The sequence below is a fragment of the Bos javanicus genome, chromosome 26 (assembly GCF_032452875.1).
Source record: "Bos javanicus breed banteng chromosome 26, ARS-OSU_banteng_1.0, whole genome shotgun sequence".
NCBI classification, from domain to species: Eukaryota; Metazoa; Chordata; class Mammalia; order Artiodactyla; family Bovidae; genus Bos; species Bos javanicus.
In genome coordinates this window covers 41,307,169-41,323,270 of record NC_083893.1, presented here as the reverse complement: position 1 = coordinate 41,323,270, position 16,102 = coordinate 41,307,169, and the positions used below count along the sequence as shown (strand labels likewise).

Here is a 16,102-nt window from a genome sequence, read left to right as displayed (position 1 = left end):
TGTCTTGCTGTTAGGATGGGCCACAGTGAATGGTAATCCTCCCAAGAACCAGAGAGAGACGCTACCTTGCTGGAGGAGCTCCCAACCTTGCCCACCGCTACCCAGGGGAAGTTAGACAACAGAAGGACCTGCAGCCCGAGGGTGTCTGAAGGAGGCAAGGACTAGGCAGGCCTAGGAAGACCCGTCTCTCATCCATTGCACTGGTGATGCTGCTGGTCCTTAATCTGTGAAGAGAGGTTCACCCGGACCTGCGTCTTTCCCTCCAGGAGTTCACTTGTAAGCAGGATACAGGCACCTCCAAGTGCATCTTCACAGAGAAAAAGCTTCTGAGAGAGAGGACTGCGAGCAAGGGTGGGATGGGAGAGGGTGTGGAGGCAGAAGAACTAGTTTGGAGGTGTTTGCAGTGACCCAGTTATGAGGATATACAGTTGTGACGACGGGAATGGAGAGGGAAAAGGGTGTTAGAAGGCAGGACTTCTAACATACTATATGGATGTATGACATTCATGATATGTATACATATACACACATGTATGTATGATATACATATACATGATATACACGTATATACACATGTATAGGTGTATATATACACCTATATATACATGTATTCTAACACATGGATCTATGCTACATTTTTTGTCTTTTGAGAAAGTGCTCTAAGCTATACTGATGGGACTATCATTGCCCTGGAACCACCTTTCCCCATCAGGCATGGGGACATGACTCAGGCTGTCTCACATTCCAGGACACAGCGATTGGTCCCAGCCGGAGAGGGATCAGGGCCCATCAGATTCCTTAGAGAGAGCTGATCAGAGGCTGGACCATTAGCTGGAAGAAGCGTGGAGCTGCCTATAGGGCTGGGGGCACCTCCCTGAGGACTAGGGCGTCAGAGAGGAAAATAGAGCAAAATCCAGAGAGGAGAGATCGCCAGTGACATCTTTTGAAGCCCAGTGACTACTGCAGCTAGACCCTCTCTAAGGACTTCTCGGTTCTTTAGGACAGATGAGCCCCTTCTCTGCATGTGGCCGCTGGAGATGGGCTTCTGCCTCTCACAACCCAAAACAGTTCTGATTAAACAGAAATTTGGAAAACTCAACAGCCAGCCCACTAATCAATCAATCAATCACAGGGTGATGTATTAAAGGCAGAGAATGGGGACGGGTGGAGTTAAAGGTGACTCCCAGGTTTCTGTCTTGAACGGTAGGATAGGTCATGGTACCCAAGAGAGAGAATGCGGAGGGGAGGATCAGGGAAGGAAGCTGAGCTCAGGTTTAAAGAGCTGGGGGTGACTGTGAGTCATCCACACAGAGGCATCCAGGCGACGGTGGAAAGACGGGACTGGAGCTTCTGCCCCTTGGGGGACCCTGAGCTCTGAAGCCAAATGTATTTGTGCTTAATTTCTATTTGTTTCTGCCAGGTAGGCAAGCCTTGTTCTGATCCTGGAGTCCTAAAGGCAACCCATGATGCTCCACTGGGTCAGGCTTGGCTGAGGTTGGAAATGCAAAAAATCGTGGTGCCAGAAAAACATCTCCCGTCTGCTCCAGGAAGGTGGGCTGTGGGGAGGGAGCCTGGGGTTGGGAGCTGGCAGGAGATGAGGAGTGTGGGTGAAGAGTCTTCAAACCTCTGAGCATTTTTACCCCTAATCAGTAACAATCTAAGACACTAAAATCGTCACTGTTTGCAGGAATATAGTGAGATGGGCCCTCACATCCTGTTGAGAGACATATAAATTTTCATCACCTTTCTAGAAAGTGCTTTGTATAGAGATACAGCTATAGGTATAGCTATTAATATATAGCAAGAACCTTTGAAAAATACCCTCCATTTGTTGCACCAGTTCCATTTCTATGTATCTATTATAAATAAACCAGCCTTCAATTCTGGACAGTGAGGTTTAGTATAGGTAATGGAGAGAAAATATAAGCTACTTTAACTCTGTCTATATTCAAGTAGAAATTCTTCTCAGTTTAGGGAAAAAGCACTAACTCTAAAAGGAAAAACTGATCTACTGTACTTCTTAAAAGCTTCTCTGTAAGAGAACTTGGTAAGAGGATGAAAAGACAAGCTATCAATAGGAGAAAATATCTGCAAACCACAATTTGAAAAAGGATCAGTACCTAGACATTATAAAAATTCTCAAAACTCCACAGTAAGAAAAATCCAGTTAGGAAATGGGCAAAAGACACAGATATTTCACCAAAGTGAGTAAACAGATGGTAATAAGCACGTCAAAGATGTTCAACATCATCTGTCATCAGGGAAATGTAAATTAAAAGCATAAAGAGGTATCACAACAGACACATCAGAACATCACCACCAAACAGTGACAATACCAGTTGATGGCCAGAATGCAGAGAACTGGTCACACAGACACTGCTGGTGGGAATGTAAAGTGATTCAGGGCTTCTAGCAGACGGTCTGGTGGTTCCTTATAAAACTATACACGTACTTACCACATGACCAAGCAGCTGCACTCTTGGGCTTTATGTCCGAGAAATGAAAACTTATGTTCACCAAAAAAAAAAAAAAAAAACCCTGTCTACAAATGTCCATATCAGCTTTCTTTGTAGTAGCCCCAAACTGGAAACAACCCAGATGTCCTTCACTAAATGACGGTTTCAATGAACGGTAGCAGGGAATGCTACCCAGCAATAAAAAAGAATGGACTACTGACATACACGACAATCTGGATGAATCTCCAGGAAATCATGCTGAGTGAAAAAAGCCAATTCCAGAAGGTCACTTACTGTGTGGTTCCTCTTATGTAACATGGTATAACATTCTCTAGCTCATCTCTATAGAGATAGAGAACAAATTAGAAATTGCCAGAGGTTAGGAATAGGGCCCCAGGGGAGGTGGATGTGGCTCTAAGGGCAACAAAAGAAATTCTGCCTCTGGAAATATTCTGTATCTAGATCGTGGCAATGTCTGTATCTGGCTTGTGAGTCTGTACTCTAGTTTTGTAAAATATTGCCCTTGGGGTAAACTAGGTAGAGGGTACCAGGGATCTCTCTGTATTACTTCTTTTTTAAAAAAAATTTTTTTTAAGATTTTTTTTTTTAATGTGGAACTCTTTTTTTAAAGTCGTTATTGAATTTGTCACAATATTGTTTCTGCTTTCTGTGTTGGTTTTCTGGTCACCAGGCATGTGGGATCTTGGCTCCCCAACCAAGGATCAAACCTGTACCCCCTGCATTGGAAGGCGGAGTCTTAACCACTGGATCACCAGGGAAGTACATCTTTGTATTATATCTTACAACATCATGTCAATCCACCATTCTCTCAACAACAAAAAAGTTTAATTTTAAAAACTGCAAGATTTTTAGGAAAAAACACAGGTTTCTGCCTTCTCTTGAAGGCACAGGAAGGTCTTGTAACACTGGGCCCACATTCCCACTTGGCAACCTCTGCTGGAGTTGATGGCGCCGCTCTCTTTTAGACAATGGAACAGAAGCCTCGGTTTGCGACAGTCCCCACCTCTCCCTATTGCCCCCCTCCAGCCATTTAACACCATCACTGTTTCTTCTCTGCCTCTAAAGACTGAAATTGGCCACCTATTCATTTCTTTTTTTAGGGACTTCCCAGGTGATCCAGTGCCTGAGACTCTGTGCTCCCAATTCAGGGGCTCCGGGTTCGATTTCTGTTCCAGGAACTAGATCCCACTAGGAATTAACATGCCCAACTAAGAGTTGGCATGTCACAACTAAAGATCCTGTGCGACACAACTGGGACCCGGCACAGCCAAGTAAGTAAATAAATATTATCTTTTTACTTTTTTTTTTGGCTGCACTGGGTGCTGCTTAAAGGATCTCAGTTCCCAGACCAAGGACTGAGCCCCAGCTACAGCAGTGAAAGCCCAGAATGCTAACCACTAGGTCAATAGGAAACTCTCTACCTTTTCTTTTGATTATTCCTGTTTTCCTGCTTGAGAAAAGATAGTAGGGAAGAGAAAAAGCTAAGGGAAAATGAATTGCCCAAGGGTGGCTTTTAGGTCCGATTTTCTCATCCAAAAAACTCTGTACTATTAATCCAAGATTTCCATTGTGTGTCAGATCAATGTGAAAGTGTTTCCCTAGTTTTGTTCACCAGGGCATTGAATTACAGCTCTCAAACTTAAGATAAAATCTGTATTTATTTTAATATTCCAATATTACGCACAACTAAGCAAAGTCTATTCCTCAATTTTGAAAACCTTACCTAACATGGAAATGATAGTTCACATTTAATCTGCTCTACATTGATAGATTTTAAAACTTTTTCCAGATCTTAAGTTTTGTTTTGTTTTTTTTTTTTTTTTTGTGGCAGGGGGCTGGGGAGGCTGTGGTAGGGGAGTGTGGAAATGATTTTATTTTAACCTATGATATATCCATGTAGGTTAGTGGATGGGGGAGGGGCAAAATCCAGGGGGGAAAAATGAGCCAAATTCTCCTATGTCAATTTTAAAAGCATAGAATAAGAAGTAAAACTAGTTTTTATATAATTTATAAAATCAGGGCTAGACTTACTACAAAGGGCTTCCCTGGTAGCTCAGATGGTAAAGAATCTGCCCGAAGTACGGGAGACCCAGTTTCGATGCTTGGGTCGGGAAGATCCCCTGGAGAAGGAAATGGCAACCCACTGCAGTATTCTCACCTGGAGAATCCAATGGACAGAGGAGCCTGGGGGTGGGGGGGGCTACAGTCCATGGGGTTGCAAAGACTCAGACATGACTGAGCTGACTGAGTGACTAACATACACTTAATATGAAACTTCTGAAAATGGAATGAGAAACACCTACACGAATACAGAGAGGAGAGGAGACGGGCAGAGAGGAGATGCTGGAAATGTCTAGTCAGTGTCACTCAAGAGCCCGGCGCAGGTCAAGGGGAAACCCCGTGACACCCACCTGGTTGCCTGAGGAGCTGTTCTCGTTGCCCATGACGACTCAGGGTGCTCAGCGTCCCTCCGGATTTGATTAGTGCCGACTGGAAGAAACGAAAGGGTATGTACATCTGTAAAACTGAAGGAGGTCTGGGGCTTTTTTCTGCCTACTCATCTCCCCGAACTTAAAAACCAGATGATGGGGAGTGTTTATCTCTAGAGTCACATCATGGAAAACTGCATTTGAAGGGTTTTCCTTTGCGAAGTGCCACCCAGCCGTCTTTCCCAGTACAGGCTGGTGTTTAACTCCCACCCATGGTTGGCAGACACTTCTGAAAGACGAGTTTGTTACTGAGTCTCTGACTTAACGCCAATGTACACACATACGGATATATACAAACGGAGTGGCAAAAGGGGCTGGTGTGCCAAGGAGAGCATGAGACACGCCCTGTCAGAGTGTTTTCTGTTTCCAATTGTGTTCAGTTTGGAAATCCAGAGTGTGGCTGGGGTCCCATCTTCGGGGACAGCAGAGCTGGGTGCCTAACATTAGCAGGCGTGAAATCCACTGCTCCTCGGGAACATGTGGTTTTGATATTTTTTACTCTAAACACTTGTTTCAGCAAATCAGTTTCACTTCTGCACGTATTTCTCTGAAGGCAGCATGGTTTTCTTGCTGAGGAAAATGGGTTGTTGTAGCCAGACAGTGAATAAATAATCATGAAAGGCGGCTTGCTGCCCGGACACCCAGAGTCACTGCATCGGGCTCACTTGATGACACTGCTTATTAATCATCATCGTAATGAAGGTGCTTCCCATACAGCCCACAGAGAAACCCAGGATGTCTGCTGACATCACCCAACAGAGTTCCAGCTCTGAGACCCCATAAGAGAAGCAGGAGTGGGACTATTTGTTCACTTTTCCAGGTGGAGAAACCAAGTTTCAGAAAGCTTTTAAAATTACAGACTTTTCAATACATGTACCCCTGTGTTCACAGCAACACTATTCACAATAGCCAAGCCATGGAAGCACAGTGTCCCTTGACAGATGAATGGCTAAAGAAGATGTGGTACTTTATACATAATGGAATACTACTCAATCATAAAAACAGAATAAAATAACTCCATTTGCAGCAATATGGCTACTAGGTAAGCTTTTATATATAGAGCAGATAAACAACAAGGTCCTACTATATAGCACAGAGACCTATATCCAATGTCCTATGATAAACCATAATGGAAAATAATATTCTAAAAAAGAATGTGTATATGTATGTATTGGCTTCCCTGGTGGCTCAGTGGTAAAAAATCTGCCTGCCAATGCAGGTAATGTGGGTTCGATCCCTGGGTTGGGAAGATCCCCTGGAGAAGAAAATGGCAACCCATTCCAGTATTCTTGCCTTGGAAATCCCATGGACAGAAGAGCCTAGCAGGCTACAGTCCATGGGGTGCAAAAGAGTTAGACACAATTTAGCGACTAAACAACAACATATGTGTGTGTGTGTGTGTGTGTGTGTATCTGAATCACTTGACTATGCAGCAGTAACTAACAACATTGTATTTTTTTTTAATAAAATAAATGTCGTTTAAAAAATTTTTGTTTTTATTTTTGGCTGCACCATGTGGCATGCAGGAGCCTACTTCCCCAACCAGTGATCAAACATGGGGAGCACCAAGTCTCAAATCACTGGACTGCCCAGGGAACCCCCACCATATCACTGTATTAAATCAACTATACTTCAATAAATAAATAAATTAAACTACAGACTTTTTGAGCTGGAGCCTTCAGATCAGATCAGTCGCTCAGTCGTGTCCGACTCTTTGCGACCCCATGAATCGCAGCATGCCAGGCCTCCCTGTCCATCACCAACTCCCGGAGTTCACTCAGACTCATGTCCATCGAGTCAGTGATGCCATCCAGCCATCTCATCCTCTGTCGTCCCCTTCTCCTCCTGCCCCCAATTCCTCCCAGCATCAGAGTCTTTTCCAATGAGTCAACTCTTCGCATGAGGTGGCCAAAGTACTGGAGTTTCAGCTTTAGCATCATTCCTCCCAAAGAAATCCCAGGGCTGATCTCCTTCAGAATGGACTGGTTGGATCTCCTTGCAGTCCAAGGGATTCTCAAGAGTCTTCTCCAACACCACAGTTCAAAAGCATCAATTCTTCAGCGCTCAGCCTTCTTCACACTCCAACTCTCACATCCATACATGACCACAGGAAAAACCACAGCCTTGACTAGATGGACCTTTGTTGGCAAAGTAATGTCTCTGCTTTTGAATATGCTATCTAGGTTGGTCATAACTTTCCTTCCAAGGAGTAAGCATCTTTTAATTTCATGGCTGCAGTCACCATCTGTAGTGATTTTGGAGCCCAGAAAAATAAAGTCTGACACTGTTTCCACTGTTTCCCCATCTATTTCCCATGAACTGGTGGGACCAGATGCCATGATCTTCGTTTTCTGAATGTTGAGCTTTAAGCCAACTTTTTCACTCTCCACTTTCACTTTCATCAAGAGGCTTTTGAGTTCTTCACTTTCTGCCTTAGAGATCACCAATTTAATCCAGTGGGAAAACAGGCTGCAGAGAAGGCCAGGCATTTGCCGAAGACCCAGATGGAGAAGCCAAAGCTGGAAACAGACCCCAGTCTCCTTCCTTCTGATTCAAGATTCTTCCATGGCAGGATGGCTCAGCGATGGACTTACTCAAAATAAAACATGTCCATCGATTTGCTTAGCCATTCAACCAACATTGAGTGAGTAGCTACCACATACTATGTGTAATTAACAGTCCCAGGAAAATAAAATATAAATTTTTGAACAAGTCCAGTTAGAAAGCCCCCAAGAGAATGGATACATGTGTATGCATGGCTGAGTCCCTTTACTGTCCACCTGAAACTATCACAACATTGTTAACTGGCTATACTCCAACATAAAAAGTTTTTCAAAAAATTAAATAAAACGCCCCAGAGAAAATTATGAGTGGCATCACTGTAATGATCAACTCTCTCCCTCCTAACTCTTTAATCAAAAAGTTGCAATTGCTCAATCCTTTTTTGCCATTTGCTGTTTATAAGATGGACCAAAAAAAGGAAGCATATGCTCAATTATAGAATGTAAAATGTTCATTTATTTAAAATCAGTCACTTCAGTTTATCTTTTCTATTCATTTTCAAAATGATGCCTCCCTAGGAAACATGGTGAGTGTTAAAATCACTGCGCCCTTCTCCATTAAAATAACTTCCTTGCACCTGCCAGGTCAAATCACACACAGCTGGAATTACACATGATTCGATGCAACATTCATTTTTCAAACTCATTCACCAAATAAAATTCAATCAATTTTCTTAAGAATCAGAACATCTAAATTAGGTTTTCACTTTTTCAAATTTTTATTGGAGTACAATTGCTTTACAATGTTGTGTGAGTTTCTACCCTACAGCAAAGTGAATCAGCTGGACACATTCATTTATCTCCTCTTTTTTAGATTTCCTTCCCATGTAGGTCACCACAGAGCGCTGTGTAGAGTTCCCTGTGCTATACAGCAGGTTCTCATTACTTATCTATTGAACTAGATTTTTTAAACTAGCTTTTAAAACGGCCTCTGGCTCAGTGTAAATTTCAAAACCTCCTGGAGGGAAGCCTGACTGTGTCTGGAAGTCTCTCCCACTGACCTCTAGAACTGCCCCGCGTTGGGCTTCCCCAAGACCAGAGGGGTAAGTACCACTCTGCCATCTACTTACGGTCGGGGATAGTCTGTTGACTTTGGAGGCCGAGGCCCACGGAAAGTCTGCGTGTCAGCAACTGGACTTTCTCTTCCTCCATTCAGAAGCGGCGAGGTCTAAGCAGAGGCGCTGACCCACCTAAAGCCGTCGGGCAAGCAGCCCAGTCTCCACCCACGACGCTGACACAAACCAGCTGCACCCCATACCTGGGCAGAGCCTGCAAGCCGCGCAGTGAATACACAGACATCAGCATTTCCCAGCCCGTTGAGGCTGGCCTTTCACGAGGAGGATTTTCCCCGTTTGTACATGAGCTGGGCTCCTTTCAGCAAAGGCTTATCTAAACCAACAGTGGCCCCTATGATCTGATTGGCCGCACCTAGGGGAGCAGGGCTGCCCTGCCCCGGGAGCAGGGGCACCATGAGTCACTCTCGCGTCCTTGCAGTTCAGAGAGGGGGCCAAACCTTTCCTTCTAGAAAATGGTCCAAGGGCTTCCTGTTTGCACCTGGGAAAATTCCACCGTAAATAACGTGGAAAGACAAAGAAAACTTGTGGAAACAGGATGACGCCAGAAGTCTGGCACATGTTTATGGTGTGATGCGTGCAGAATGTACTTACCCAGGCGTGGCTTGAGTTTCAACAAGTGAAGTTGTAAAAAGCCCAGACTGCGGGTAGGCAGACCTGTCTGCCCAAGAAGGAGGAGGCTCTGCAGCCCGAGGGTGGGGCTGGAGATGGGCGGGCCCCCGAAGACCCTTGTGTCCGGCAGCTTCTTTCCTCCCCCGGATTCCAGTGATTAATGATCAGCCACTTATTTGCATGAATGCAGCCAATTTTAACATATAATATGCATATATTTTTTGTAGTGGCAGACTTTCATTCATTCTGCAGAAAACCCTTACTTCTGTCCCCACTGTGTGACTACTCCAGGGAAACAAGTCAGCATTTCATCAAAGGTTTCCTGAAGACCAGGTGTCAACAAACTCAGAGGAGTGTCAGGACCTCCTTGGAGGGGAAACTTGGATGTGGAGGGGGATCTCAGGGCTCCACTTCTGGTTCAAACAGAGCTGAAGTGTGTATGTTTCAGCAGGCAATGGATAAGTGAGTTGAGATCGATCCATACAGTGGAATATTATTCAGCCATAAAAAGGAATAAAATTCTGACACATGCTGTAACTTGGACAAAACTTGAAAGTACTATGTTAAATGAAAGCAACCAGACACAAAAGGTCACATATTATGTGACTTTTTTTGACATGAAATGTCCAGAATAGGTAAATCCAGAGAGGCAGATACAAGCATTGTGAATGTATCAAATGCCACTTAATTGCTCACTTTAAAATAGTTAATCCATTTGCAGCAACATGGATGGGCCTAGAGATTATCATACTAAGTGAAGTCAGACAGAGACAAATATATGATATCATTTATATGTGGAATCTAATAAAAATGATACTAAGAAACTTTTATAAAGCAGAGATAGGGACTTCTATGGAGATCTGGTGGTTAAGATGCTACACTTCCATTGCAGGGGTGGTGGGCAGGGTTTGATCTCTGGTCAGGGAACTAAGATCCCACATGTGCTGTGCAGATTAATGTATATACCCTACTGTATACAAAATAGATAACTAATAAGGACCTACTGTATAACACAGGGAACTCTACCCAGTATTCTGTAACAACCTATATGGGAACAGAAACTGAAAAAGAATGGGTAACTCACTTCGCTGTACACCTTAAATTAACACAACATTGTGAATCAACTATACTCTAATAATAATAAAATAAAATGGTTAATTTTGTGTCATGTGAATTTCACCTCAATTTTTAAACGTGAATGTGTTTCATATCTTGAGATTCTGCATAAGATATTGCTTGAAAAAAATAAATCTACTACTGGGGGAAAATTTTGCAAATGATTGCTTTTGGGTTTACTAATACTAGAATTCCATAAAATTGAGAATTCAAGGGATAAAAAACAAGAACATTGGCCTACCCTCATCCCCGACGCCCATCAACAAGTCAAAAGAGAATTCTTCTAGGGAAGAGGAACTTTTTAAGCAAAATATCTTAGATAAGTCCATAGGGAATGAAGAAAGGTCCCAAGCAAGTCTCCAGCAGGTGAGTAAACATAGCAAAACCCTGACAAAGAGAAGGAGGGAATGGGGGGCTCCCTCCCAAGGAGAGGGGTGAAGGGCAGAGAGAAGATGGCCAACCCAAATGGCAGAGCCCAGTAAAGACCGTGAAGGTGAGGGATGTTCGGTATTCAATTTTCAGCTGTGTACACTTCAGCAGGGCAAATCCCCTCCAGGAACCACTCCCTCGGTCAACTCTGCAGCCTCATCTGTTGCTGTGACCACCACTAGCCCCTGGACCACCGGACATTAAGCATCGTCGTTGACAGCTGTCTCACTGCTGTTGTCCTGACCACCACCAGGCATCAGAGTCACTGCCACTGGGGAAGAGAGTGAAGGAGTAGACAGACTTCTACTCAGGAAGTTTCTATCCCAGGAACCAGTGCTCAGCCTCTTAAAAAGACAGATTTTCCAGACACAGGGGATGGACCCAGAGGCGGGACACCATGGATTCCAGAGTACCTTCATTCCTTAGCCACGACCCCTTTTCAAGGCAATACTCTGATGGGACCCCAACAGCAGTCTTATCACAGTCTATACGTGTTCATAGCTGATCAGCTTCCCTCTCTTTGTGCTGTTTTCTTCCAAGCTGGACATTCAGCAACTGACCAGTCTTCGCTTCCTGCCACAGATGGCGAAAGGCTCATGTATGTGAGCTCCGTCATCTGTCTCTGGGACAACCTGCCTTTGGAGGCAGGATAAGGTTGTGATTATGAACAAGTCCCTGGGGCCAGAGCACTGCCCAGGGAACACCAACTCCACCACGTACCTGATGTATGCTGCTGCTGCTGCTGCTAAGTCGCTTCAGTCGTGTCCGACTCTGTGGACCCCATAGACGGAAGCCCACCAGGCTCCCCCGTCCCTGGGATTCTCCAGGCAAGAACACTGGAGTGGGTTGCCATTTCCTTCTCCAATGCATGAAAGTGAAAAGTGAAAGTGAAGTCGCTCAGTCTTGTCCGACTCCTAGCAACCCCACGGACTGCAGCCTACCAGGCTCCTCCATCCATGGAATTTTCCAGGCAAGAGTACTGGAGTGGGGTGCCATTGCCTTCTGCTGGCAAATTGTTTAACTTCTCTGTGCTCAGCTTTTCCATCTCTAAAATGGGAATCATAACAATTCGTCCCTCATGACTATGGGGAGATACGTTCCATAAAGCTCTTGCAATAGATTAAGCACTTGATAAATTGTTGGCTATTATACTATTACTGGCAGTGGGTTTCTTTGGAGCCCCCAGCAGGCAAATCCCACAGCGAAACAAAGCTTATGCTGCCTTCTTTTTTATCCCTTCAGAAAAGTCACTAGTTCAGGTGTTACTAACTAGAAATTGGTATATCAGCTAAACTGACTCGTGCATTAAGAGACAAATGTTGATGAAGACTATGTATAACATAGGCCAATGAGAAGTACATGGTTTCAAGAACATTGACAAAGCAATTGACATTGAAATATTTACTGGGCAAGTGACACGTCGTTCCAATTCTGTCCCTCTATATGATCATCGCTAGGTGCCTAATGGTAATCTAACTAGAGTTACTCTATGTCCCTGGGTGAATGTAACTGCACTTGTTCAAAAATGATCCACGGTTTAGGTTTCTAATTGATTCAAGGCAGCTCGCCACAAGCAAGACTGAATTCACAAAGGTTTCTTCTACCCACCTAATCTCCTGTAGATTCAAATATAAACTTTGTTTTAAAAGATAGTTGTTTGCAAGAATTTTTATTTTTCAACTGGTGTATGGATTGGTGTCACATCATCATAGCTGCAAATATAAACCAGGACAGCCTTTTTTCTCTTTTTTAAAAAGACATTTATTTGGCTGTGTCAAGTCTCAGTTGTGGCATGAGGGATCTAGTTTCCCCACCAGGGATCAAACTCCTGCATTGGAAACGTCGAATTCCAACCACTGGACCACCAGGGAAGTCCCAAATCAGGACTCTCTTCAGTTCATTCACTCAGTTACTCATCTATTTAGTAAATTCTGAGCTCTTTCTACATGCTAAGCACTGAGTTGCTTATGTTCCCCTGCACTTACAGAAAAACTATTAATATGAGGCAGGTGTATTCTTTCTGTATGGATAAACAGTTGAAGTCCAGGAGAGAGTAAGAGGAAGAATGGAGTCTGGTTGGCCCCAACCCCAGTATTCAATGAACAATGTAGTGCGGTCACCATGGAAGATTTTCACCTAGAGTCCAAAGGTAACTAACTGCCTTTATTGCTCACTCATTTATTTCTGTAGCAGAACATGGAGTTTCTAGCTGTTGTCCACTGAAGTTTCTTGGAAAGGCCCCAGCTTATGAATTCCGCCCACTAATCTGGAGGAGGGTAGAAGGAAAAGTTTGGGCTGGTGATGAACAATCATGGCTGGGGTAGCCTAGCGGGGGTGGGTAGCCAGAAGCATTGCTGAGAGAAGCCAAAAGCATCACTGGGGAAATGGGACTTGGAGTCAAGTCCGACAGAGGAGGGGATGAAGCCAGGAGAACCAGCACAGCAGCTAACCTGTGCAGAGCAGAATGGGGGTGGGGGACTCGGCTCAGAACCCAGATTGTGCTGTCTGGGCTGACCCCCTACTTTATCTGCTGTGGACAGGGTCGGAGGCACAAGGAGTTGGAGAAACGAAGTTGAGATCTTGCAGGCCTGGTTTCATCGATGATAACACCTGGACTCAGAGAGGTTTTGCAGCCAAACTCCCACTGTCCTGTGAACAATCTACTGGGATGTGTCGATTCATCAATCTCATTGAGTTTTCTGTGCTGGGCTTTTAATTCTCTATTTTAAAAACTCTTTTTTGTGTGTATGGGGGAAAATGTATATATTTTACAGGCTTAATACATTTTGATTCTTCTTCAGCTTTGAATCGTCTCGACTGTTGACCTTGGAGATCACCTTCTCCAACACAGATGAGGAAGTGGAGGCCTAGAGGGTGAAAATGATCTGCCTGTCCTCTCACAGCAAACCCGAGCTGGAACCAGAACTGGACTCAGACCAGGTTTGCTTCCAAGGGGCAGGCTGCCCTGCCAAGGCCTCGGCAGGCTCCGGAGTGGTCTCCAGACCAGCCTAGCAAGATCAGATAGACCCATCTTTCCTGCCTGGCACTGCCTTCCGGGCACAGTGGCCTCCGGCCATTCGAGCCCCGTGTCAGCCCAGGGTGTGGGGGGCCCTGACTGGGAGAGAACGCTTGCTCACTGGCAGCGAGCTCAGATTCACCTGACCCAGCAGCTCCTTTGGCTGCTTGGCAAACCCAGTGACCTCAGCTAGCTGCTGTTCCCACAAATGGCCCCAACCCTCACTCCAGGCAAGCAGCAGCCTCAGCCTCTTCCTCCAGTGGCTGAATTCAGTTCTTCTAAGTCCCTACCTTGCACAGCTGAGCACGGAGCTACTTATAGCTCTGTTATCATGTTCCTGTTTTAATACAAACAAACACCCGTAGCCTGGGAAGGGGATTTATTAATATTAAGAGGCACTGCCTGCTTTCTGCCCTGGCAGAGGCCCTCCCTGAGCACTGCGGACCTGGCTGCTCCAGGGGTTTGAGTGAAATCACAACTCTTCCTTCATATCCTCCCTTAGCCTCTTGTCTTCTTCTCTCTCTCATCTCTGAAAGTCAAAGTTGCTCAGTCGCATCTGACTCTTTGTGACCCCATGGGCTATACAGTCCATGGAATTCTCCAGGCCAGAATACTGGAGTGGGTAGCCTTTCCCTTCTCCAGGGGAATCTTCCCAACCCAGGGATCGAACTCAGGTCTCCTGCATTGTAGACAGATTCTTTACCAGCTGAGCCACCAGGGAAGCCCAAGAATACTGGAGTGGGTAGCCTATCCCTTCTCCAGCAGATCTTCCTGACCCAGGAATCAAACTGGAGTCTCCTGCATTGCAGGTGGACTCTTTACCAACTGAGCTATCAGGGAAGCCCCCCCATCTCTGAAGCCACCTGGAAACTTTGATGTGAAAAGTCGAGTCTCACAGAACTTAGAATTCACCTGTTCTCACACCATGGAGATCAGACACAAGACTCTGCTGGTGAGCGGCTGGGCCAGTTATTAAGTTCTTGTTTCTCAGCTCCAAATCCACTCTATTCAGATGCTGGGAGACTCTGAAAACCCCATTTCTGCTTTGCCAACTGCTCCTTGAGAGTCTCTGCCAGGGGAAGGCAAAGCCCAGAGGAGTGAGGCAGAAGTAAGGCACGCAACTTCCTGTCTGCCTCCCGCTTCTGGAAGCATCACCCCAGGCTCACCGCTCCCCCTCAGCAGCCAGTTCCCCCCCGGGGGCAGCAGAGCAGTCCAGTTTTCCCAGCTCTCACAGAGCTAGCCTCACAGACATCAGCCCCAACTGACTGGAAATCCCTCCACAGAGGTCTGAGGTCCCCTTCTGTGGGGCCCCTCCTCCACACCCCTAAATAATAACCCCTACTTCTCTGTGCTCCCTAAGCCCTAAGTGTGACACCTGCTTCCTGCAGTGGCTGCCTTCCATCATCCCTTAGAGTCTGCCTTTGTTATCTGCCTAGATAGCAATCCTTTATATTAAATTCTTGCTGTTGAAATACCTGGAACATTCTGCCTTCTGACTTGACTCTGATATGCTGGCAGAGCTGAGATCAAACCCAAGTCTTCTTTCTCCTGGTTCCAGACTCTCTGTCTTGAAACCCAATAACCATGGGTCCAATTAAATGAAAAAGTAAAGCGAGTTCACTCCATCAGCAGTTCTAATTTTTATGGTGGCTTAGCGCTAAGTCGTGTCTGACTCTTTGCAACCCCATGGCCTGTAGCCCACTAGGCTCCTCTGTCCATGGGATTTCCCAAGAAAGGATACTGGAATGGGTTGTCATTTCCTTCTCCAGGGGATCTTCCCAACCCAGGGATGGAACCCAGGTCTCCTGCATTACAGGTGATCTCTTGCATTGCAGGTAGATTCTTTACCAACTGAGCCACCAGGGAGGGAAGCGCTTAAGGGAATTGTTTAGGCTTCCCCATCACCAACAACGTACTTGAACCCAATTACAACCTGGCGTTTCTGTCATCCAAATGTCAATCTCTATTTCCAACTATTAGAATTGGGAGGGACTACAGCTCTGGCCTCTAAGGCTCCCAAGCTTTTCACATAATGGCACACAGAATTTATTGTTGTTGTTTAGTCACTAAGTCGTGCCCGACTCATTTGCAGACCCCATGGACTGCAGCCCAACAGGTTCCTCTGTCCATGGGATTTCCCAGGTAAGAATACTGGAGTGGGTTACCATTTCCTTCTCCAGGGGATCTTTCCGACCCAGGGATCGAATCCGCATCTCCTGCATTGGCTGGTGGATTATTTACCGCTGAGCCCCCAGAGAAGCCCCCACACACAGATTACGATCACATAAATACAGCCCCTGATTGGGAACAAGGCTCCTGGATGGCTTGT

General features: G+C 45.3%; 1 protein-coding gene across 20 annotated transcripts in view; it reads right to left on the bottom strand.

Annotated features, from left to right (window-relative positions):
- Positions 1-16,102, bottom strand: part of TACC2 (transforming acidic coiled-coil containing protein 2) — a 234,437-nt gene that overhangs the window by 202,146 nt on the left and 16,189 nt on the right. For 18 of the 20 annotated variants that reach the window (XM_061403719.1, XM_061403720.1, XM_061403721.1 and 15 more), the window contains exon 2: positions 4,889-4,967. In XM_061403719.1, coding sequence (XP_061259703.1) covers positions 4,889-4,921 — 33 coding nt within the window. In that variant the 5' untranslated portion in view covers positions 4,922-4,967. Of the gene's footprint in view, positions 1-4,888; positions 4,968-8,597; positions 8,873-16,102 lie in introns of those variants that run through there. The other 2 variants (XM_061403702.1, XM_061403707.1) reach the window with 1 other exon arrangement.